We start from the raw sequence: 26,639 nt of genomic DNA, 5'->3' as shown, positions 1-26,639 counted from the left end.
GTACAGGTGATTATATATACACATCACAAGGCATCAGTGTTCCACATAATCCATATGCACATTTATTTGAACTGCAAAAGATGACCGAATTCTGGAATTACATTAGGAACAGATGCATGAAATCCTACAGCATCTCCAGTACAATCATGCAAAAACAGTCGATGTGGGGGGTTCAGTATCAAAGTGTCAATATTGTCCTGATGCTGCAAAAAAAAAGTTAAAATGCACATTGTAAAATCCACATATGTTACATACTATAAATGACACTAGTTAGAGGCACCAGTGATGGCAACTAATGACAAGGTGAATCATTAGGAAAACTCCGGCTAAAAGTATTTTTTAATATGTTATTACTTATGGAAAGTTAGACAAATTCCTAATGTACATTAATTATGGAAAATGCACATATAGGGCTATTTCCCTTAATTTAGTAGATCATGGAGTGTTTAAATTCTCTCAAAAACCGTGACATCACGAATCAGGTGTAATTCCTATGGAGTGTCCAGCAGGGGGCGCACTATATTTAGAAGTTTATAAATGGAGGGCACAGAGCAGGGAGGGAGAGAGGTGCCTGTGCATCTAACTACCTCCTCCCTCCCTCCCTGCTTGGTGCAGTGGGACAGAAAGACACTACTACTACTCCTTCCATCATCTGCTTTTTCGGCTGAGGTGGGGACTTGGTGCTGGGGATCTCTCTGTTACTACTCCTCTTATCATCTGCTCATACTATGTACAGATGATGGCAGGAGTAGTAGTGTCTTTCTGTCCCACTGCACCAAGCAGGGAGGGAGGGAGGAGGTAGTTAGATGCAGCGGCACCTCTCTCCCTCCCTGCTTGGTGCCCTCCATTTGGGGAGCAAGGACACTTGCTCCCCAAATTATTCTATACACATAGTCCATTAATCCCGTCCCGCACAAGGACGTAACTGTACGTCCTCGTGCGGGTGGGGGCGTTCGGAGCGGGGCCGTGCGGCGACCCCGCTCTGAAACGCAGCGGTCCCGAGAGTCGCATGTAGCCCAGGGCCGCGGCTATTAGCGAGCACGGTCCGATCGCCGTGCCCGCTAATTAAGTATTCAGATGCAGCTGTCAAAGTTGACAGCTGCATCTGAAGACTTTAGAGCAGCTCTTCCCTGGTGTCTAGTGGGGAGATCGCTGCAGCAGCCGGAAGCAAACGAGTGCCGACCTCATCGGTCTATGCTCCATATCTATGCAGCATAGATCTGAATGAGAGATCAGTGCACTTGTACTAGAAGTCCCCCATGGGGGCTTCTAGTATAAGTGTAAAAGTTAAAAATAAAGTGTCATTATTAATAAAAAGCCCCCTCCCCTAATAAAAGTCAGAATCGCCACCCTTTTCCCATTTTATAAATAAAAATAAATAAATAAACATGTTTGGTATTGCCGAGTGCGTAATCGCCCAAAATATTAATTTATCACATTCCAGATCTCGCACGGTAAACGGCGCAAGCGCAAAAAAATCCCAAAGTGCAAAATTGCGCATTTTTGGTCGCATCAAATCCAGAAAAATTGTAATAAAAAGCGATCAAAAAGTCAAGGTACCAATAAAAAGAACACATCATGGAGTAAAAAATGACACCTCACACAGCCCCATAGACCAAAGGATAAAAGCGCTATAAGTGTGGGAATGGAGCAATTTTAAGGAACATATATTTGTTAAGAATGGTTTAAATTTTTTACAGGCCATCAGATAATATAAAAGTTATACATGTTACATATCGTTGTAAATAATATGTCAGTTTTTCCGTAGGACACACAGCGTAAAAACGAAGCCCCCCAAAGAAAATTTTACCATGCATATAATTTTTTTCTGATTTCGCAGCATATTTTATGCAAAAATTCAGCCTGTCATTGCAAAGTACAATTAGTGCCTCAAAAATAAGGGCTCATGTGGGTCTGTAGGTGTAAAAATGCAAGTTCTATGGCCTTTTAAGCACAAAGAGAAAAAAAAACGAAAAGCAAAAACGAAAATTAGCCTGGTCCTGAAGGGGTTAATAAAGTCTAGTTTTTACATTACACACTTTTCTATATACTTCAATGCAGTCCATAGACTTCTACATATAGTGCGCCCCCTGCTGGACACTCCATAGGAATTACACCTGATTCGTGACGTCACGGTTTTTGAGAGAATCTAAAGTGGTTGTCCAGCAAAAATCTTTTTCTTTCAAATCAACTTGTGTCAGAAAGTTATATAGATTTGTAATTTACTTCTAAACTTACTTAAAAAATCTAAAGTTTTCCCATACTTATTAGCTCCTATATGTCATACAGGAAATGTTGTTTTATTTTCAGTCTGACACAGTGCTGACATCTCTGGCAAAGACAGGAACTGTCCAGAGCAGAAATGGTTTTCTATGTGGATTCATAGAAAACCGAGACAGAGTTCCTGTCTCGACCAGAGATGTCAGCAGACTGAAAATAAAACAACATTTCCTGTATGATATATAGGAGCTAATAAGTATGGGAAAACTTGAAATTTATTTTAATAGAACTAAATTACAAATCTATATAACTTTGTGATATCAGTTGATTTGAAAGAAAAATATTTTTGCTGGACAACCCCTTTAAACACTCCATGATCTACTAAAATAAGGGAAATAGCCCTATATGTGCATTTCCCATAATTAATGTTCGTTAGGAATTTGTCTAACTTTCCATAAGTAATAACATATTAAAAAATACTTTTGACTGAACTTCTCCTTTAAAGGGGTACTCCAGAGAAAATATTTTTCTTTCAAATCAACTAGTTTCAGAAAGTTATCTAGACTTGCAAATTAATTCTATTTAAAAATCTAAAATATTCTCATACTTATCAGCTGCTGTATGTCCTGCAGGAAGTGGGGTATTCTTTTCAGTCTGACTCAGTGCTCTCTGCTGCCACCTCTGTCCGAGACAGGAACTGTCCAGAGCGTTTTCTATGGGGAGAGAGGTTTTCTATTTGCTGCTGCTCTGGACAGTTCCTGTCTCGGACAGAGATGTCAGCAGAGAGCACTGTGCACTGTGTCAGACTGGAAATAATACTCCATTTCCTGCAGGACATACAGCTGATAACTATGGGAAGACTCAAGATTTTTAAATGGAGATAAATTACAAATCTATATAACTTTCTGAAACCAGTTGATTTCAAAGAAAAAGATTTTTGCTGTTGTACCCCTTTAATTTCCTGACGAATCCGGAGCTTCTGAGGCCACCTTAAGTAGATTTTACGCCTTCCCTCATGCAATACCCCCCTTCCTACCCACTTGGTGAGCCAGAAAAAGGACATTAAAAATGCACAACTTTTTAATGGTCTATCTAGTGGTAAAACCTAGTGTTTGACCTCCAATTTCTATTGCTAAAAGTGCACAATTAGATTTTGGGAGTTATGTAAGACAGTGCTGTCACCAAACTGAGCTTCCCATCTGACTGATCGGCTGCCACATCAAGAAGTAGGTTCAGCAACAAGGTATTCTAGATTCAAAACGTCTTTATTGCATACAATCTCTATGTCACAAGTAAGGCGTTTTGGGTATGTTAAATACTTAATCATGGTATCACTGACTTATTAGCTACCACATGGTTACAGGCACAGAACATTAGTATGTAAGTCATTTAGTAGTTATGTAGTTAGTCACATGCCGAGACCCCTACGATGACAAGAATGGATGGGTAGCATGCATGCTTGGCCTATGGTCCACCAATTCTTTATGAGTTTCCAAACATTGCCAAGCCCTGAACCTGCCTGCTGCCACTTTATTCACTAAGACAATTGACCTTCATTCTTGTTGTTAGTCGGGGGTCCCTGCAGTTAGCTCCTGCACCAGTCTGCTGGTTATCCCTCTTCCAACTTGAAATCTTGAAATAACTAACTTGACAAAGATGGGAAGCTCAGTTTGAATAAAAGGCATGTCTTCTGCTTACAGGGAATGTGTCAGATACTCATACTGTTTGTTTTTTTTCTAATTTGTTTCTATTGTAATTTTTTATTTTTAGCACATAAATATGAGGGAGACATCTTGTGTTTTTTTTTTTTTTTGCTGGTCCATCCCTGTAAACTAGGGATGCTCCAAACCTGCCGAGGTTCGGGTACGTGCGAACCTGGACTCTCAGCATTGATTCCCGCTGTCTTAAACCTCCATGCAAAGGGTGGATACAGCGGTAGGACTGCCTGGAAAACCGGGATACAGCCACAGCCATAGGCCGTGGCATTGCCGATAGTCCGGGTTTGGACCATCCCTAATCAAACTTAAAACTGATTAAATGTTTTTGTCATTGTCATTCTCTGACTTAAGTTCGGAATGTGATATAGGTATTTTTAATAGCCAGCATACATTGCTTAAACAAAACATACCTTTCACCAGCCCGCAAGAGCTCAAATCCTTCATTGATCTTTTCCAGTGTTAGGTTATGTGATACTAGTTTGTCTAAATCAAACTTTTTGGCATTGTAATCTGAAACCAACTGTGGAACAAACTGCTTGGTTTTCACACCTAAAAAAGGAAAGACATATTGTCATATTGCCTGTGCCTGTTTGGACCTCAGGGCAGTCCTAGACTTGTGGTATATGGCGGAGACTGCACTGTTAGTCATGATTTTGTATTTGAATTCTATGATTCATTTGCACCAGTCTGAACACTGTCTGAACATAGCTCTATTTCTTTTGCTCTGGTAATTGTTTCTGCACCACACCCATCTCTTCTCTGCTCAGGTCCTTCTGGACATTTAACAATTACCCTTGGTTTTGCTATGTGAATGACATCCAGACTTTTCACTCATTCTTTGCTTTGTCAGCCTGTGCTCTGTGTCCCTGGTGGGCACACAGAGTGGAAGAACATAAAAAAGAAGTTGCGCAGCACCGTGTCCCGCTCCTGAACCCCAGCCCGCTGTTTTCTCAGCTCCCCTTCGGCTATGTCATGACCTGGGTGACAGATGCCCCACTCAGCCAGTCACTGAGCAGTCCCCAGCAGTTGGCTCCTCCGGCAGTATATCGGACGGTGACATTTTAATGGGTTTGGTGGCGTTTTTGCTGCTGTGTGATAGAAATGTCCCACCCGCTTGTGACGTTCAACCTGGATCTTGACGTACCTAGAAACCAGGAGAAGAGGACACCAGGCAGGGGTACGGCAGCCTGCTGATGCGGTGCAGGGCGGAAAACAGTACATGTAAGCATATTGAGGGAGATTTATCAAACTGGTCTAAAGTGAAACTGTCTCAGTTGCCTATAGCAACCAATTAGATTCCATTTTTCATTCCTCATAAACTTTTTGGAAAATGAAAGGTGGAACCCAGTTTCACTTTAGACCATGTTTGATAAATCTCCCCCATTGTCTTTTTTAATTTCCCCCCACCCCCTGCTTATAATAATTTTTTGCCCCACCCGCCGAACTTCTCCTTTCACTAACGTAAGGGTCAGTATTTTCCTTATACTGTACTTTACCAATTTCCCTTTGTTTGCAGACTACAACAACAGGAGACTTATAATCCTCCTCTAGAAATCTTTTGTATAGTTTTTACTGAAGTAGCAATGTAGGAACAATGAGAAAATATACATTACCGTACCTCCAAGAACTGAGCTTTTCAGTGTGCGTCCAGTCACCAATACCATTGGATCAAACGTAATGGTTTTTGATGAACCTGTTATTCCAATTAATACTGTTGTTCCATAAGCAAAATGACTTGCATGTATGGCAGATGTCTGTAGGACAAAAGCATAGTACCGGGATCAAATGTGAAACTTAAAGGGGTACTCCGGGCGGGGGGTATTTTTGAGGATCGCCAGGGAGGGGGTGAAATACAATACTTATATACTATAAAACTTTTCTCTGGACTTTTCCTTTAAAGGGGTACTCCGGGACGGGGGTATTTTTGAGGATCGCCAGGGAGGGGGTGGAAATTAGAGCCGGAGGTCACTTACCTTCCCTGTTCCAGCGCCGGTGCCTGGATCGCGCCGCCCGGTACTCCCGTCCCACGGCTGCTTCCTGGTCAGAGCTGCCGCATGAGACGTGATGTCTCAAGGCAGCTCTGCCAATCAGCGGCCGTAGCGAAGTCCCGCCTAGGACGCTGAATGGCAGAGCTACCTTGTGACGTCACATCTCATGCCGCAGCTCTGACCAGGAAGTGGCCGCAGGACGGGAGTACCGGGAGGCGCGATCCAGGCACCGGTGCTGGAACGGGAGAGGTAAGTGACCTCCGGCTCTAATTTCCACCCCCTCCCCAGCAATCCTTAAAAATACCCCCGGCCCAGAGTACCCCTTTAATGGAAAAGTCCAGAGAAAAGTTTTATAGTATATAAGTATTGTATTACCCCCCCAAAATTATACAAATCACCAATATACACTTATTACCGGAAATGCTTATAAAGTGCTTTTTCCCTGCACTTACAACTGCATCAAGGCTTCACTTCATGGATAAAATGGTGATGTCACGACCCGACTCCCAGAGCTGTGCAGGCTGTGGCTGCTGGAGAGGATGATGGCAGAGGGATGCTCAGTGTCCCTCCAGTGCCCTGTGTCCCTCAGTGTCCCCCTGCCATCATCCTCTCCAGCAGCCACAGCCCGCACAGCTCTGGGAGTCGGGGCGTGACATCACCACGTTATCTAGGAAGTGAAGCCTTGATGCAGTAGTAAGTGCAGGGAAAAACACTTTATAAGCATTTTCCGTAATAAGTGTATATTGGGGATTTGTATAACTTTTGGGGGGCAATACAATACTTTAATGAAAATATTCGCTGGACTTCTCCTTTAACAAATGAACATTTAAAATTTTGATGTTGAATTCAAATATTTCATTAATAACTGAATGACTCTAATTCCTCATTTGGCCTTAGGAATAGTGCAGTTGACAGTGATGGAGACTACTGATGAGCAAGCATAGTGCTCGAATTCGGTTGTCAGTTATAGCTCCTTAAAAAAAACACTTTTTTTCTATATTTTGTTCCTTCATGGGATGTTAAATCGATAAAAATTTTATAGCTTTATGCTAAACACATAGAAATAAGCCAGGTAATGTGAAGAATGCTGGCAATTGCAAGTATTCCTCGTATTTAGTTGTAATGTGTTTTGCATAAAGCTATTACATTTTTTCAATGTAACTTTTATATGTTTTGTATTTTTAACTCCGAATGATTGTTTTTCTAGAAGTAAAATTCCCTACATGATCAACGCACTCTCCGCTCTCGAGTAGCAGGCACCTGGTAAAATGCTCGAGTCTCTCATTGATTTGGTTGGGCCTTGTTACTCAAATCTAGCATTTGAGCTTTGAAAAATGCTCAACTCAATTAATGAGCATTCAAGTGTTTTACTGGTCACTCAACTTAATGGAAACCATTGCCGTGACTTGCCTACCCATGAATCTTTTGGGGTGTTTTGCCTAGACATTTTTGTGCTGATCCGCGGTGGTATCAGCATCCGGATCCCTGCTGACAAAAATTTGATGAAAGGATAGTTACGCTTTAAGTGATAATTGCTCTTCGGAAATTGGCCTTCAGCTGTTGTGGCTACTTACAAGCCATTGTGCTAGAGTGACAGGTAACAGATTTATTGTTGTGTGTTATTTCCTGGCATTTACTTACCATAGTTTCAGTATTGCCAATGCATTCAAATACATAGTCTACTCCCCCACCAGTTTGTTCAAGCAGCAGCTGTGCAATGGGCTTGTCGCAGTCTTGTGGGGCAATACATTCTGTTGCGCCAACCTCTTTGGCCTTTTCAAATTTATCTTTTTTAATATCTATTCCAATGATACGAGAAGCTCCTGCTAACTTACAGCCAATGATAACTGCAAGTCCAACTCCACCTAATCCGAACACAGCACATGTCGATCCTGGTTGTACCTGCACAAAATTAGAGGTCGATGCAAAATACTAGAGGTTAAAATGCAAATATTAATGTTATAGAATCATTGCAATATTATTTGTGACTTCCCTAGTCTTCTAAATAGGGCTTTACGGAAACACATGCATATGCTGCAGGAAAAAATTCAAAAACACTCAGCTGTGGAATAGAGATGAGTGCAACTTTTCCCAGAGTCCCTAGAGCTGCATCCAGCATCCTCAACCACTGGTATTCCAATGCCAAACAAGCGGACTCTAGCATGCTCGAATTGCGCTAATCTCTAAAAAAACGATGTTTTTTTTTCTGTTGCAGAAAACTCAGTATATCTGCCAAGTGAATATACCTTTGCGATAAAGCAACTGTATCATCAGGTACATCGCTTTAAGATTTTTTCCTTAACGGATCAGCGCCAGCACAGGGATGCCGATGCCCCAGTCCTTTTTTTGAACTGTCGCCCAGTTCCCGCACACAGCGCCAGTCTATTTACGAGCACCAGCCTGCCCCAAAGCACTGGGGGCTGGCCCGCCGGCCCCCAGTGTGATGGATCCCTGTCCCCCCTTTAACACAGCTCGTGAATAGACTGGCACTGGGGGCGGCAGTTCTTAACCCCTTAGTGACCGCTAATACGCCTTTTTACTGACCTAAGAAGCAGGCCTTATTCTGACCTATTGGAATAAGTAAATGCCACACTCCTGTGTCCGTATCGCGGGAGATCAGCTGTCAGTGTGACAGCTGGACTCTCACTGTAAGTACCTGAAGCAGAGAATCGTCCCTTCCGGGTAGTTTAACCCATGAAATGCCGCTGACACCCCCCCAACCCCCCCCCCCCCCCCCCATGATAAAATGACAATTTACATGTTTGGTATTGGCATATCCGTAACGACCCAAGCTAGAAAATTCTACTGTCATTCATACCGCATGGTTCACAGCGCCAGGATTGCTTTATTTTGTCAGTCTGCCTCAGAAAAACATAAAGGAGATCATGTGTGTGTGTGTGTGTGTGTGTGTGTGTGTGTGTGTGTGTGTGTGTGTGTGTGTGTGAAAGCTGGTATCAATCTTCCCACAAAACATTATCCCGCAAACAGCTATGTCACAAGAAAAATATGAACGTTATGAATCTTGCAATGTGGTAAAATTTTAGTTGTGTTTTTTTTTTTTTCAAGAAAATAGTTTCTACTGTGCCAAAGGGGTAATAAAGTAAAAACGATGCAAATTTGGTATCACTGTAATCATACTGAGCCATAGAATACATTTATTATGTTATTTTTACTGCACGCTGAATAGCATAAGTTTAATATTTAAAAAAAAGAAAAAGGAATGAATTTTTTTCTATTATTCCTCCAAAAAAAGGGTTGATAAATCTCAATCAATAACTTTCATGAACCTGAATGGCGGCAATATAGATATAGTATAAGTTGTCCTGTAAAAAACAAGATCCCATTTGGCTATGTGGGCAAAAATAAAACAACGGTGCAACTCTTCGAAGGCGACAATGAAAAAGTATGAAAACGGCTTGGTCATTAACCCCTTGCCCCAAAATGACGTCCTGGGACGTCATGAAATGCCAGTGCTTAATGCATCATGATGTCCCAGGACGTCATGAAAGTAAACAAGCACTGTGCAAAATCGCACAGTGATGTTTACTGTTTTTGGGCACCGGCAGGCCCCAGGGTCTCCTAGCAACAGCCAGGAAACACACCTGAGCCCCGACGGTCAGTTTAACCCTATAGATGCCATGGTCAGTACTGACCGCGGAATCTATAGGATTGACAGGAGGAGGGATCTCCCCTGTCACCCATCGGGACCCTCGCCGCGCGATCGCGGGGTCCCGATGTGTCCCCCAGCTTGTGGAATCAGTGCACCAGTAACTGCATAAGCCTGTGAGATCGCACCGAAGGCTCTGTCTCACACACTAAGTGACAGCCTGTTAGATCCTGCGGCGCGATCTCACAGGCTTCTGTGCAGTAGTTACTGTAGTGTAGTAGTAGCAGCAGTTACGATCGCTGGGTCCCGATGTGCAATGTAGAATCATTGCACCAGTAACTGCTGCTACTACTACACTACAGTAACTACTGCACAGAAGCCTGTGAGATCGCGCCGCAGGATCTGACAGGCTTTCACTTAGTGTGTGAGACAGAGCCTTCGGTGCGATCTCACAGGCTTCTGCAGTTACTGGTGCACTGATTCCACAAGCTGGGGGACACATCGGGACCCCGCGATCGCGCTGTGAGGGTCCCCATAGGTGACAGGGGGAGATCCCTCCTCCTGTCACTCCTATATACTAGGTCAGATCTGCAGATACGCCGGGGGGCCAGGCTCCACTGATTATGAGCAGGCTCAGCCACACGTCGGGACTCCCCATCACACTGCACGGGTCCCGATGGGTGACAGGGGGAGCTCCCTCCTCCTGTCAATCCTATAGATTGCACACATCGGGACCCTGTGATAGCTAGTATAACACATAGTAGTACATCAGGATTGATATGTGCTATACCTGTCAATGTCAGGCTATAGCACATAGCAGTACTGATAAACTACTATGTGTTATACTAGCTATCACAGGGCCCTGATGTGTGTGTGCTTGCACTGTGTACCTGCTAAACATGGCCCCCAGTATGGTAACCTGTGAGATTGCGCCACAGGCTCTGTCTCACAGGCTGTCAGTGTAAAACTGACAGGTATGGCACATAGCAGCACTGATGTACTGCTATGTGGTATACTAGCGATCTAACGATTGCAGCGTTAAGTCCCATAGGGGAACAAAATAATAAAGTGTAAAAATAAATAAAATAAATAAAGTGTAAAAACATAAATAAAATAATAAAGTAAAAAATGTAGATTTTAACTTTCATGGCAAAATGCTTAAGACTTTCCTCCAACACCTGTGAGGTCTAAATGCTCATTACACCCCTAGAAGAATTTTATGTGATGTCCAGTTTCCAAAATCGCGTAATTTCTGGGGGTTTCCTCTGTAATAGCATCATGGGGGGGGTGCTGCAAACGCACATGGTCCCTAAAAACTTTCAACAAAATATGTGAGAAGAGCATCTTTCCCCAAACAACAGTTTGTGACCCATATAGGGTACTGCCGTACTCAGAAGAAATTGGGGAACACATTTTTTGTATTATTTCCTTGTCTGTCTTATTATATTAGAAATCTCAAGCCAAAAATTAATTTTACTGGAAATTTTTTTCCATTTTCATTGCCCACTGCTAAATACTTTCTCCAAACACCTGGGGAGTGTTTATGCTTACTACACCCCTGGATGATTCATTTGAAGGGTTTAGTTTCCAAAATGGGGTCACTTGTGGGGGCGGTCCACTCTGCTGGTACTACAGGGGCACTCCAAGCGCATGTTGCACCCAGAAACTGCTCCATGAAAATATACACTGAAAATGCAAAAGGACACTCCTTCCCTTCTAAGCCCTGCCATATGCCCAAACAGTGGTTTATACCCCCACATGGGGTACTTTTGTACTCAGGAGAACTTGCGTTACAAATTTTGGGGTGAATTTTTGCATATGTTCTTTGTGAAAATATGACATTTTAAACTAAAACAAAATATTAATGGAAAAAAGACAATCTTTAATTTTTTATGTCCTAATAAGAAATGCTTTCCTCAAACACCTGTAAGGTCAAAATGCTCACTACACCTCTCAATTAAATCTTTGAGGGGTGCAGTTTTTAATATGGGGTGACGTATGGGGGTTTCTAACATACAAGCTGCTCCACTTCACTTCACAAATGGACTGGTCCCTAAAAAAATAGAATTTTGAAATTTTCATGAAAATGTGAAAATTGCTGATAAACTTCTAAGCCTTGTAGCATCCTAGGAAAATAAAATATGTTAACCAAATCATGCCAGCACATAGCAAACGTATAGTAACTCATTTATGTGGTGTGACCTAATTTTTTAGAAGCAGAAATTTTCAAAGTCATACTAATGCTAATTTTTTTAAAAAAATTTCATAACATTTTGCACTTTTTTCCCACAAAATACCAAAAATATTGACTGATTGAATACAAAAACATAAAGTACAATGTGTCACGAGAAAACAGTCCCAGAATTGTGAGCATACGTTGAAGCATTGCAGAGTTATAATGAAATAAAGAGAGACAGGTCAGATTATGAAAAATGAGCTTGGTCATTAAGGCCAGTCACTACTGTGCCACTGCCATCCCTGCACCAGTGCTGATTTGCTAAGGTAAAAAAAAAACACAAAGAGATGCACCTGATGGTACATTCGCCTAACCATACAAGTAACGTAAAAGTCAGCCAAGCCATTTTAATTTCAGGGCGACTAGCTGGTCTATTGTCTATGGGGGAATCTCAATGGTCTCCGATGATAGATTTTGCTTTAAGGAGAGATGGAACATGGTGAGTTTCAATATGCCTGATCCGTTGTGCATGGAGAAGATAAGCCCTGTGAGATATGTCTACTTATTTCCTTCAAAACACACATTTAGCTTCAATAAGCATCTGGACAACTTGTACTGTGGTCCATAATTATTCTCATTAGATATATCAGATTAGTCAGAGCCACTGTATACAGTATATATAAGCTAGATTATTTCCCTTTTCTAGTTATACAGCCATATCTTTACTTTGGAGACTTTATACCTTAGCAGTCTTCACGACAGATCCATATCCTGTAGTAAAGCCACATCCTAGGAGGCAGACACTACCAAGAGGTGTCTCATCAGCAATTTTTGTACAATTTTGTTGATTTACAACTGTGTATTCAGAAAATGTGCTGGTGTTCATGAAATGGTGGATTTGCTTCCCTTTGCAAGTAAATCTAGTTGTTCCATCAGCCATAAGACATTGAGGTTTGCTCATGCTGGAGGAAGAGAGAGAATTGTAAAGATCTCAATATGTATAATATTATATACTGAACAATTCAGTTGTGTCAAGAATCAATCTACATGGTGGGTGGAGCATTTACCTAGTAGTTCAAGTAAACTAATGGAAGAGATTATCAAGATTCCTTTTGAGAAAAATATAATATAATTTTACTGATTATAATATGTCACACAGCCATATTTGTAGCAAGGGGATATACACCACAATATTCCATATAACAATTGTAAAATTTATTAATCCATACATAAAGGACAACAAAAAGAGCCGCCCCCTTTAAAAACATTTACAACCAACCCACCATATATGAGGGCAACCAATATCTCATGCCCTCAGAGGGGACCCCAAAATAGTAAGACTGAATTTACCACAATAAATGGGCACAATATATGTAAGGCCCCATTCACACGTCCGTGTCAGTTTTTACTGTCAGGAAAACCTGATCAGGAGGCCTCAAATGTCATCAGGAAAGTATCAGGATTTCCTGACAGTAATCCGTTTTTACCTTCAGGAAACCATCAGGAAAATCCTTCAGGATTTCCTGATCAGAAGAAAAAAATGGGAGATGTAGTTCTGCAAACTGGATGGTTACAACTTGCAGATCTACAACTCCCATAATGCCTGGCTGACAGGTCATGATGGGAGTTGTACCGAAAAATCCGGAAGGGTGTCCGTGACTAAAGTGTATGGGTCGAGAAATCCGTCCGGATTTCCTGATAGGAAATACGGCTGTTTTTTTCGGACATGTGAAGGGGGCCTAAATAAGTAGTGTACAAAGTGCAAAGTCTGTCCAGGTTGAGATCACAATACAAAAATCAATGCTAGTGAATCAAGAAATAATGAAATACGGTTAGTTTTACCACTCGGAGATCCTGACGGTCCGCTCTCTATTGCCCCATGTGTTCTGGTAAGTTTGGCTTCAACAGAGCAAAACGCATGGGGCTTCAAGGAGTGGATTGCCTAGATCTCTTATTGGTGACACTATCTATATTTTATTTTATTTTATTATTTGGTCTTAAATGTCATTATTTTGACTTTTTGGCCTCAATGCTAAGCATCATGACTGGAGGAAACAGACACTGCTCATCCCCTGCCCATTACCATCTCTACAGGGAAGAATGGTAGTGGTGGCATAATGTTGTGTGGGCATCTTTCAATATTTTGGACAGGGAGACTGACCAGAACTAAGGGAAAGCTCTATGGAGCGAGCGGGGAACGAGGAGCAAAAGAACACGGGGAGCTGCCTGGGCGATCGCTAGATGGTCCGGGCAGCCCATAGCATACAGCAGCGGTCTTCTGCAGCTGCTCCTTTTCCACGGAGCGATGGCAGCAGATCGTTGCTGTACGAGTCATTTGTCTTTCAACACGTTTGAAAGACAAAAAGCGCAACGATCATCCAACATGAATGATGTTGGCTGATCGTTGCCTTCTATTCCACGTGACGATTATCGTCCGTAACGGTCGATAATCGCCGTGTGTGTGCAATGTTTTGACTCAAGCTTGAGAAAGACTCTATGGCAGAGTAAAACCGTCGCACGTTGACACTTCATACTGGAGTGTCGCCTGTTTCTTGTTTGATCTACTGTGAGTGGAGCCTGGAACTCGGCTGCCGGTGGGTGCAACCACAAGCTAGAAGCCTATGTTCCGACTTAAAATCCTCACAGTGATGTTCAACCTTCCTATTGTACATTATATATATTAGATATACTTACTTTAAATAGCAGAAATTGCTCCTTGGGTCCTTGCAGGCGGGACATTGGTCACATTGACCAGTAAAAAGTGGGATAACCTTGTCACCTGCAAGTACGATACTGATTGTTAGAGAATTAGGGACAGTCCATTATGTTCAACTGCAAGCTGCTGAGACAGAAAGAAATGGATCTTTTGCTCTACTGCTTCCATTTAAGACCAATGTATATGACTACAGTCTCCTCCCTATCCCAAGCTATTAAAATGAAAGAAAAATTCAGTGATTTGATTTTCAAATTAGAACAATGGTACAGAATGATGTCTGTGCCCTCTGGCGTAATATACACAGGAACAGGAAGTCCCCTACAAGGTAAACACCAGAGAGGATGTTGGTGTGCAGAGTAGAAAATGTGCAACAAAAGCAGAAAGAAAGAATGTGACCCCAGAAAAGTGGGAAAATAACTTAATTTACCAAATTCTCTAATGCCACTGGGTTTCCAGGACAAAAAGCAAAGAGGGTGGCCGATCTCCATTTTTAAAAATTATTTTTATTTTATTTTATTTTTTAACAGGTTCCAAGACTCTTGGGACTATAGCAGATGACTGGCGATCATTTTTTCCCCATTTAATAAAATGGTCAACTTGGAGTGACGGGCTGCGTTTTTGTTTTTAGTTTATATATGTTTTCGCGTTTGTAGGTGTCTCATGAAAATATGACCCAGAGATATTCGACTTTAGTGCATGGAATATCTAGGAAACCTGGGCAGCAACAGAAACAGAAGTCAATTTCAAAAGAGCCAAGTCATACCTGGTTTAAAATCTTTAACATCTTCACCTACACTTTCCACAATTCCAACACCTTCATGACCAAGAATAATTGGAAATGAAATTTGTTCGAGACTGCCGCTTCGTGCGGTTTCATCTGATCGGCATATTCCTGTGGTTACAATCTAGGAAATATATGTGCAACAAATCAAAACATGTTCTCACCTGTTTGCTACAATATTAAATATAATATTAATAAATTATGTATAGCACATTACTAAAAATTCTTTATGGCCCGTAAACACAAACACTGACCACGGTGGAGCTAGTCTAGCATGAACGTAGACACCAGCTCCCTTCATAATGCTAGATGTGGGCAAGCCAGCTGATATAAAAGTCTTTAAAGGAAAGGTTTCATCCAAAAATTACCTGTATCACATATTTTTGTAAAAATTTGTTTTTTAAGGTTTTACTTCACTAGCTATATTTTAAAATAGTCCTGAGAACTCACAGAATTTTCTGGCCACTAAACGTTCTTATTCTAGAGCATAATGAACTCCCTAACAGATGAGAGAAGAGTCCAGGGGGGTTGTAAATCGCAAAGGCAAAAACAGCGAGTGTTTGTAGGGTATTATATAAAGGAAGACAGTATAATTTGGTGTCAAGACTGCCTAAACCTTATAGTTGAGGTCTCCATGATTCCGGGGTATGGCATGAGATTGATCAGGTGGGAGGAGCTAGCGATTACCCCAAGGTTCAGTATTGGAACTGTTTTACTTATCCAGGCTTAGAAGAACATTGCTGATTTCTTCCAAAAACAGCAACTCTTGTGTTTCATTTGGGTGTGGGTTTTTCAGTTTAGTTTCATTGACATGAATGGAGCTGAATTATAATACCATACACAACCTGAGGACAGGGGTGGTGCTATTCTTGCAGTAAAGTACTGTAACTGTGTGTTTTCTAATGCTGGAAAACTTCTTTCTCTAATTTATTCATGATATAGAGGATGAATGGGATTAACAATATTGGGAGAGAGTTATCAAACCTGGTGTAAAGTGAAAGTGGCTCAGTCGCCCCTAGCAACCAATCAGATTCCACCTTTCATTTTCCAAAGAGTCTGTGAGGAATGAAAGGTGGAATCTGATTGGTTGCTAGGGGCGACTGAGCCAGTTTCACTTTACACCATGTTTGATAAATCTTCCCCATTGTTTCTATTTTTTGCAGATGATGCCAAGCTTTGTGGTAAAGTACAGTCTATAGAACAGAGAAGATGACATGGACATAATGCCGCAGATTTATTAATCTGTCTGCAAATCAAGTAGCAGGTGTCGCTAAGATCTGGAAATGATCAAGCATCTAGCTCCACTTTGTTTCATAAGCGATGGAACCAATCACCAGAAAAATGGCTCAGTTGCCCCTAGCAACCAATCAGATTCCTCCTTTTATTTCCCAAAGAATCTGTAAGAAATGAAAGGTGGAATCTGATTGGTTGCTAGGGGCAACTGAGACAGTTTCGCTTTACACCATGTTTGATAAATCTCCCCCCATATTTTTACCTCCAAACCTAAAAACGATTGCTAATAAAGCTCCTTCCATACTCTCGTAACGTGTATTGCCTCCGTCCGTTCCTTCCTTCCCGCTATCCAGTCAAAACATTCTTTTATTATCTCCCACGCTGTATGGAAATATTCTCTAAGTAGGCATTGGCACAGTCTTAACTAGTGATGGGTCGTGGACTGTACTGCACTGTAATCACACCTCTCTGGGCCTGATTCCCAGTGCAGTAGCTTCCTTACGTCACAGAAAGGCCGTCCCATCTGTTTGTTCCAGCTCCGACATCTCCACTTGGCCGGACATGTACAGTCCAGCAGTATGAAACCCCACTGCCTGTTTCCTGTACTGAACATGCCCCAGATAGCCTCAAAACATTCCCTGGAGAGTGAAGACGAAAACAGTCGAGTGTAGATGTTGGAGCTGTATTCCAGTACTTATCAGCTGCTATATGTCCTGCAGGAAGTGGTGTATTCTTTCCAGACTGACACAGTGCTTACTGCTGCCACCCCTGTCCATGTCAAGAACTGTCCAGATCAGCAGCAAATCCCTTTAGAAAACCTCTCTTGCTCTCTAGACTGGAAAGAATACACCACTTCCTGCAGGACATACAGTAACTAATAAATACTGGAAGACTAAAGATTTTTAAATAAAAGTAAATTACAAATCTTTGGCACTAGTTGATTTGAAAGAAAAATAAATTGGTAAACTCATTGGTGGATTCATGCCCAGAGAGGAGTGATTAAAGTGCAGTACAGCCCACAGCCCATGGCTGGTTAGGGAGGAAAGACTGCCCCGATGCTAGCGCGGAAGATAATAAAAGTATGTTTTCACCAGATAGCGGGAATGCACAGACGGAGGAAATATATGTTAGGAGAATATGATATGGACGGAGTTTGATTATCAATCGTTTTTAGGTTTGGAGGTCAAAATATGGTGATTGGTTCCTTTTAATAGTATAAAACTAAGACAGACAGAATCCTAAGAGAACTGATAGACTTTTGATTAATCACTCCAGAATATCACTATGCAGGTAAGTGAAGACAGTGTCAGCTGTTCAATGTTGTGTTGGGAGACCTGTTACTCAGGTTACATTCAGTGCATGACCACTATGGGGGAAATTTATCAAAAGGTGCAAAATATCCACTGGTGTAAACTGCCCACAGCAACCAATCACAGCTCAGCTTTTAGCTCTGGTAAAATTAAAGCTGAGCTGTGATTGGTTGCTCTGGGCAGTTTACACCAGTGGATATTTTAAACCTTTTGATAAGTCCGGGCCTATGTGTTTGGCCCAGTGATTGATTGCTGCCTGGACAATATTGTAAGCACCATTAGTTCCTAGCTATTGTACATGCATATTCTAAAAAATAATAATGCAATAAACTCAACACCCTTAAAGTACACAGGAAAGAAGTAAATCATTACAGAGAGTAAAGAGAAGAGAAATACCTTGATTCTTAGCTCTTGTGCCATAGGTGGAGCCACTTCAATCTCTTCAATAGAAAATGGTGTATTCGCTTCCCATGACACAGCTGCTTTGCACTTAATCACCTATAAAAAAAAAATTACATTAGGAGTATGTTCACACATGCGGGTTTCTGTGTTTTTGTTGTGCTTCAAAATTTCATGCAAAAAGAAAGATGGTATATAGCAAAGAAGTCCTATTCACATTATATTGGTAAGAACTTTGTGGTTCACAATAAAATATTAGTCAAGTATATTTCAAATACCTTGTCGTGCACGGAATAGTGATGTGTGAGTTTCCTAAACCTGAACAAACAAGTAAATGTTATAAAAACTTTGAAATGCCCGACCCTGGTAGCAAGCAGGGAATATGACATTGTTCAGATAGATGAACAGGCTACCTTTGCTGGTTTTTTCATACAATTGCCATGGGGAGCATTTGCTTTTATCTCCTTAGGGCCATATTAAACGGGCCGACATTTCCATGTAAACTTACTTCAATCTGCTAGATAGTTGCTTGCTTACTAAGCCCATATAAAGGTCAATAATCGTTCAGCAAGGGCTGCACAGACATCGTTTGCAATGTCCGTGCAGCCCTGGCTGTTTTCGTAAAAAATAATAAAGGTCATACTTACCTATTTTCCTCCCGGTGTCCTCCAGCCTTTCCTCACTCAACACTGATGCTTCTGGTCCAGTCTCTTCAGTGACAGGCTGCTGAACCAATCACAGGCCGAGACGAGACACCACTGCAGCTAGTGATTGGCTGACTCGCCTGTAACTGAAGAGACTTGGCCAAAAGCTTTAGGGGTGAGTGAGGCTGGAGAACACCGGGGAAGAATAGGTATGACCATTATTATGAGCACAGTGCTATCAGTGAATGACGGAGAGTCCAGTGCTCCGTCATTCTCCATGAGCGTTGGACTTATCGCTCAGCGCACGCGCCGGGCTGCAGCGGCTGAGATCTCCGTGACCCGACCGGATCCAGAAGCGGGACCCGGCGGGATCAGGTGAGTATAGGGGGCTGTAGCGGGGGGTCGGGAGCCTGTCACCCAGGCATGGGGGGGTGACAGGTTCCCTTTAAAAAAATTCTTCAGACTGTCATATTAATTATTGACAATCTAGCAGCGAAAAAGAAGTAAGAAAAAACCCTAATATCAAGAAATTAGCAAGTAGATTTTCCATATAACCATATAGTTTATGTTGTGGCTAGGCAATTGCCAGCATATAGGCCACTCTGGGTTGCTCCGACCACCTGTTGTGTTGATTTGTTTCTTATTTAAAATCTAGTTTGCACTTGCAGTTGGTTGAGTCCAGGTTATTTAACCCCTTAACGACATCGGGCATACCCATACGCCCCCGCAGGGTGGGCTTTAACGCAAACGGGCGTATAGGTACGCCCGATGTTTCCCCGATCGCTGTGTGTTCACACACAGTGGTCGGGGAAGATGGCCTGCTATAATGTATAGCAGGCCATCTCTGCTCGTCGGCACGGGGGGTGATTAACCCCTCCCGTGCCGATGATCGCTGCTATATGCTGATCAATACAGATCAGCATATAGCAGCTGAAAACAGCTTTCCGGGTCATCGGTGACCCGGTGGCCAGGAAAGCAATGGCGATTGGTGCTGTCCGAGATAGCACCAATCGCCATTAGTGTCCCCAACAAAGATGGCGCCGATGCCACCCCCACGATCGCCGTGATAGGCCGGCCAGTACCGGCCGGCCCATCACGGCGATCATACTGTAAAAGACAGTGTTGCCGAGTTCTGCACCCCTCAGCTAGGTAGCTGAGAGGTGCAGAACAGGTGTGTGTGCTGCAGGTGTACCATACTCACCTGATCTGGCCGTCCGGAGCGAAGATCTGCGTCGCTTCTGGGTTCGTTCGTCCAGCGTCGGAAATCTTCGGAAACACTCGGGTCTTCGTTTTCGGCGGGCCTCGGTAATCCCCGGCAATCTTCTCTCTACTGCACCCTAGCGGCTGATCAGTGAATATCATTCACTGATCAGTTGCTTTGGGTTAAAACGATTTTTTTTTTTTTTTCCCCCCCAATTTTTTTTTTTTTACTTTTTTTGCGCCCTAACGCCGCTGAGTACTGATCAGCATCGCACGTAAGTGCGTCACTGATCAGCAACTCCTCCTTTTTGGCGTAGGAGCGTTTTTCCCCCCTATATCCTACCGCCACTGTCTGCTGATAAGTGCCGCACGTAAGTGCGGCATTTATCAGCAGCTCCTTTCTTGGCGTAGGGATATTATTTTCTTACTGTCAAAAAAACTTAAAAAACACTACATTACACTACACTACATGAAATAAAGTTTTACAATAAACATTTACATACCCCATATACTAGTCCCCGTATAAAGATGGCCCCCAGGGTGTTTTCGGCGTCGGACGCATATGCTATTATTGCCTCCAACACCGAAACAGCCAGTGAGAATGAATGGGGGGGATCCTTCTTTCCTCCATTCATCCTCATCATCATCATCAAGTGACGTGTCTGGGGGTAGCGTAGCGTACGCTGCCCCCCAGACACGTCTTTTCCGCCAGTACCGTCCCAATAAGAGATGACGGTATGGCGTGAAATTCTACAAACTCTGTGACAGTACCTCAGGGTACACTTACAGATTTAGAGTACGTGCACACTGCGGAATGGCGAAGGATAACCCTTTGTGCATTCCGCAGCTGGCACCCGCCGGCGGACTGATGCAGGCGTGCGTCTCCGCCCGTGTCATAGACTCCATGTTATGCACGGGCGGATTCCGTTGTCCGTCCAAAGAACAAACACGTTCATTCTATGGACAGAGGGCGGAATCCGCCCGTGCATACAATGGAGTGTGACACGAGCGGAGACGCACGCCTGCATCAGTCCGCCGGCGGGTGCCAGCTGCGGAATGCACAAAGGGTTATCCTTCGCCATTCCGCAGTGTACATGTACCATTACAGTGTATGAAGGAAGGGACACCCGAATCCTGCCCCCAGATGCCCCCTCCCCCCCCATCCTCGGAGTTAGTGGGGAGATCGTCAAGGAACTGATCTTCCCACTGCTGGATAAAGGTTACCACCCGTACGGGGATAACATTTATACCAGCGCCCCCCTCTTCTGGTCCCTCGCTGCCCGAGCTACTGTAGCTTGCGGCACAATCCAAAAATATCAGAAGCCGTAATACAGCCCTTATATTTAGCAGCCATGGAGCGGACCCAGCGCTTCTGGATATGAAGGACCCCGGATCGCACCAGGACAACATTTTCCAGGTGACGTCCCCCACACTGGAAAACAGGAGACCCCAGAAGAAGTACAGAGTGTGGCGTAACAGGGGGATCAGGAAAGACACCATTTTCCAGTGTGACGCCTGTGCTGATCACCCCGGCCTCTGCATACTGGATCGCTCCAAGGCGCACCACACGTCACTGGAGTTCTACATTATCTAAATTCTGTCCCTTATTCCTATTTCAGGGGTCACGTTGATCCAGGGATTATTCTGATTGCCAATATGGAGTCGGGAAGGAATTTTTCCCCAGTGATGAGGCTACTGTCGTCTGCCTCACGAGGGTTTTTTGCCTTCCTCTGGATCAACACAGGTTGAATTTGATGGACACCTGTCATTTCCAACCTTATAAACTAATAATTGGCCTAATACCCCCAAATAAATTAGAATTGTCCCTTTTCCCCAGCTAAGTAGGTATGGCTGCCATTCCCATTAGAGGATGCCATGATGCAATTACAAAGCCTCTGTGCGGCCAGGACAGTAGAAACCCCCCACAAGTGACCCCATTCTGGAAACTACACCCCATAAGGAATCTAACAAGGGGGGCAGCGGGGATATGGCCCCCTGGTGACGGCCACATTTGGGACGTGAAAATGAAAAAAATGGTATTTTTTCTTTTCTCGGCACATGTTCTACGTAAGTGCCCATCACCAGTGGGGTCCATATGCTCACTGCACCCCTTGTTGGATTCCTTATGGGGTGTAGTTTCCATAATGGGGTCACTTGTGGGGGGTTTCTACTGTTCTGGCAGCACAGGAGCTTTGTAAATGCGACATGGCCTCCATCCTCCATTCCAGCCTCTAAATGGCGCTCTGTCCCTTTGGTGGCTTGCCCTGTGCCCATATGGCACATTATGTCCACATGTGGGGTATTTTCGTACTCAGGGGAAACTACCCTACACGTTTTGTGTTCATTTCATTTTTTAACCCCTTGTGGAAAAGGAAAAAAATCAAGGCTAGACCAACATTTAGTGTAAAAAATGTTTAATTTTTACACTAAATCATTGATCTTGTCTTGATTTTTTCATTTTCACAAGGGGTTAAAAGATAAAAAAAAAACACTAAATGTGTAGCGCAATTTCCCCTGAGTATGGAAATACCCGACATATGGACATAAAGCGCCATGTGGGTGCAGGGTAAGCCTCCAAAGGGAAGGAGCGCCATTTGGTTTTTGAAGGCTGGATTTGGCTGGAATGGATTCCAAGGGCCTTGTTGCATTTAAAAGGCCCCTGTGTTGCCAAGACAGTTGAACCCCCCCACAATTGACTCCATTATGGAAACTACACCCCTCAGGGAATGTAACAAGGGGTGTAGTGAGCATATGGACCCCACTGGTGACGGGCACAAATGTGGAACAATATGGCGTGAAAATTAAATATTACATTTTTTACACTATAATATTGGTTTAGCCTTAAATTTTTCATTTTTACAAGGGGTTAAAAGAGAAAAAAACACACAAAATGTGTAGAGCAATTCCCCCTGAGTCCGTAAATACCCCACATGTGGACATAAAGTGCAGTGTGGGTGCAGGGCAAGCCTCCGAAGGTAAGGAGCGCCATTTGGATTTTGGAGGCTGGATTTGGCCAGAATGGATGATGAACGCCATGTCGCATTTACAGAGCCCTCGTGCTGCCAAAACACTGGAAACCCCCCACAAGTGACCCCATTCTGGAAACTACACCACTCAAGGAATCTATCAAGGGGTGCAGTGAGGATATGGACCCCTTGATGACGGCCACATTTGTGCCGAGAAAGTGAAAAAATGAAAATTTTCCCTTTCACGTCACATTGTTCCACATTTGTGCCCGTCACCAGTGGGGTCCATATGCTCACTGCACCCCTTGTTAGATTCCTTGAGGGGTGTAGTTTCCAAAATGGGGTCACTTGTGGGGGGTTTCCAGTGTCTTGGCAACACGAGGGGTCTGTAAATGCGACATGACCCTTGAAATTCATTCCAGTAAAATCCAGCTTCCAAACGCTCCTTCCCTTTGGAGGCTCGTCCTGCGCCCGCTTGGCACTTTATGTCCACATGTGGGGTATTTCTGTACTCAGGAGAAACTGCGCTACACGTTTGGTGTTTTTTGTTTTCTTTTATCCCCTTGTAAAAATGAAAAATGAAGGCTAGAACAACATTTTAGTGTAAAAAATAGAATTTTTCCTTTTTTACACCACATTGTTCTGAAAATCTGTGAAGCCCCTTTGGGGTCCAAATGCTCACCGCACCCCTTGTTACATTCCTTGAGGGGTGTAGTTTTCTAAATGGTGTCCCTTTAGGGGTGTTTTTAATGTTTTGGCACCCCAGAGACTCTGCCAACCTGAAGTGGTACGGTCAAAAATAACCAAATATAACGGAGGCGTTGAAATTCACTGGGCGCTCCTTTATATCTGAGGCTTGTGGTTGCGTCAAATAGCGCAATACGGCCACATATGGGGTATTTCTATAAACTGCAGAAACGGGGCAATCAATATTGGGGTGCATTTCTCTGGTAATAGGTTTATCATTATAAAAGATATTGGATTACAATAAAATCTCTGCACAGAAAATAAAAATTTTCAAATTTCTTACACACTTGGCTTTTATTTCTGTGACTCCCCTAAAGGGTTAAAACACTTTCTGGATGTGCTTTTGCAGAGTTTGGGGGTGCAGTTTCTGAAATGGGGTGCTTTGTGGGGCTTTCTAACATACAGGCCCCTCAAATACACTTTCAACCTGAACAGGTCCCTGAAAATATCTGATTTTGAAATTTTACAGAAAATTTGGAAAATTGCTGCTAATGATTTAAGCTTTCTATTGTCTAAAAAAAATGAAATATAGTTTAATAAATGCTGCCACCATAAAGTAGACATGTTTCTAATGCTATTTAATATATAATTTATGTGGCATAACCATTTTCTGTATAAGCAGGAAGGTTTCAAAGTTGGAAAAATGCATTTTTTCACAATTTTTCACGTTATTTTGGTGTTTTTCATAAAGATTCGTTATGAGTATCGACTTCATTTTACCAGAAATGTGAAGTACAATATGTCACGAGAAAACAATCTCAGAATCAGCCGGATAGGTAAAAGCATCCCGAAGTTATTAATGACTAAAGTGACACAGGTCATATTCATAAAATTTGTCTCTGTCCTTAAGGCCATTTCAGGCTCTGTCCTTAAGGGGTTAAATAAATGTAAATGTACTAGAGAAAAAAAATCTTTGATTTACCTTGCCTGTCGTCTCCATCTCTGTTTCTGTGCTGTCAGGGAGTTAATAAAAAAGTGAATTCATCAGAAGATTCCGTCTTATGCCACACTGTGCCCTATATAAGTATGTATATGTGCTCCCTAGGTTAATTATTCTACACTGACATATCTCTACTTGCAGGGAGAAAGAAACCTTTGATCGAATTTTCTCAACCTTCTCAAATTTCACGTATAATAGCTAAACAGCATTTTTCCCGCATGTTGATAAGAAGGTCTGTCTTTGGTGATCATACACTGCAGTACTAATATATGATAGAGACAAATTGAGGAGGATTCTGATACAATCTTCTTAATGTAAAGTCTTTTTATGACCGTCGTTCTTTAGTAAGAAAAAAAAAAAAACCTGCCTACACACAGCATGGATAGATAACTGCCAATCAACAGCTGATGGGCGGAGGTTTTTTTTGTGACGCTCATGAATATCCAGGACTACTAAGCGTACGCACATAATGAAGAGGACTACTTATTGTCCATGTTATTCAGGAGGATATCTCTGAAAAGAAAGGACGTAAGGAGAATGGGGTGGAATGGGAAGGACTGAAGGGTACTTCTACTGAGCTTATGGGAAGGCAAAGGAAAAGGAAAATATATTAGTATTGGGCTAAATGTTAAGCTAAGACAGCACAGAATATAATATTTATTGCCCACAGTCAGCAAATGAGGCAGTCGGAACACTAGATTTTAGGTACAGAGAGGTCTATGAGAGAGTGCTTTGACTATCTTATCAATAAAAGGGAAATATTAGCAGGTTAGAAGAATCTAACCTGCTGATATGTCCCTATAGTCCATGGAGTGCCGAAGATGAAGGTAAGTTTCTTACCTTGATCTTTGGCATAGTTACCAGGAACTGTGTAGTTTAATCCATATGCTAATGAGGCGGTTTGGTACATTGGTACCATTGGTACCACCCTTAGTGCACCAATCTGGCCCACCCTTCCTAATGAGGAGTGGGGCCTGCGTTCTGCAGTGACATCATTCCGGCACTCATCACTGCAGAGCACCAAATAAATATTTTAAAGGAGCAGGCTGGTAAGTTGCTCATTCTGACCTCCAGCATTATCCTAAAAGGATGTGCAGTGCACTCAGATGCTGTTTGGCGAAACCGTTTAAAGAAAGTTGTGGTGACATCTTGTAGGGTGGGAGAGGTGATACCTAAAATTGTTACTGTCATTAAACTTCCCTCCATTTGATAGCCTATGACTGTGATCCGTAACATTTTTATTTGCCACTTTATTTACCAAAAATAACTTACTGTCCTGAAAAAAGCAATTAGCTGTCTTCCATGTAAGCTGCTGCTTTTCTGTCTCTAGTAACAGCTAAACCAGGAAAGGACACAGCAAGTGAGGTCAGGACTTAGCATGGGCTATGTTTAGGAGGGAGGGAGAGAGTCTGGATGGTTGACACTATTGCTGAAGGGCAGGGGCGTAGCTAGGATTCATGGGGACCCATAGCAAAAATTTATTAGGGGCTCCCCTACGCACAACACAAAGCACTGCGCGCGTATTCATATATATATATATATATATATATATATATATATATATATATATATATATATATTTGTGTTGCTGCATGTAAGTAAACATTCGGTCACTTACACACTGCAGTACATAAGGGGTTAAGCAGAAGAACACAGCTCTTACCTTCTCCCCTGGGCCCCCCTCTTGCACGGGTCCCATAGCAACTGCCTACCCTGCCTCTATGGTAGCTACGCCACTGCCGAAGGGTAAATCAAGTCTTCCCTTTGTCTCTCACTACCAATAAACTCTGTGCAGCTGTCCCATGTGTAAAGACCAGTGTATCTACTGCAGAATGTACACAGTTCTGCAGTGTGATCTCACCACCACACATGTAAAGCCAGTGCAGCAATAACCCCTTCTTGCTCCACATACAATTCATCTCCATTAACTTTAATAGAAAGAAACTGCAATATCACAGCTAAAATTAGAACAGGAAATGTGCTGGAAGAAACCA

General features: G+C 42.7%; 1 protein-coding gene across 1 annotated transcript; it reads right to left on the bottom strand.

Annotated features, from left to right (window-relative positions):
• LOC138797015 (alcohol dehydrogenase 1-like) lies at positions 1–24,773 on the bottom strand. The gene is made up of 9 exons (XM_069976791.1): positions 24,628–24,773; positions 18,146–18,247; positions 15,189–15,330; positions 14,404–14,488; positions 12,452–12,671; positions 7,568–7,828; positions 5,557–5,692; positions 4,349–4,487; positions 1–203 (listed from the first exon to the last, which is right to left on the bottom strand). Exons 1-9 carry the CDS (start codon positions 24,643–24,645, stop codon positions 179–181), a joined length of 1,128 nt encoding a protein of 375 aa, XP_069832892.1. The 5' UTR covers positions 24,646–24,773; the 3' UTR covers positions 1–178.
• Positions 24,774–26,639: the final 1,866 nt, after the last annotated feature.

This window comes from Dendropsophus ebraccatus, chromosome 7, assembly GCF_027789765.1.
Source record: "Dendropsophus ebraccatus isolate aDenEbr1 chromosome 7, aDenEbr1.pat, whole genome shotgun sequence".
Classification (NCBI taxonomy): domain Eukaryota; kingdom Metazoa; phylum Chordata; class Amphibia; order Anura; family Hylidae; genus Dendropsophus; species Dendropsophus ebraccatus.
Note: the sequence above shows the minus strand (reverse complement) of the source record. Positions and strands in the feature narration are given on the sequence as shown.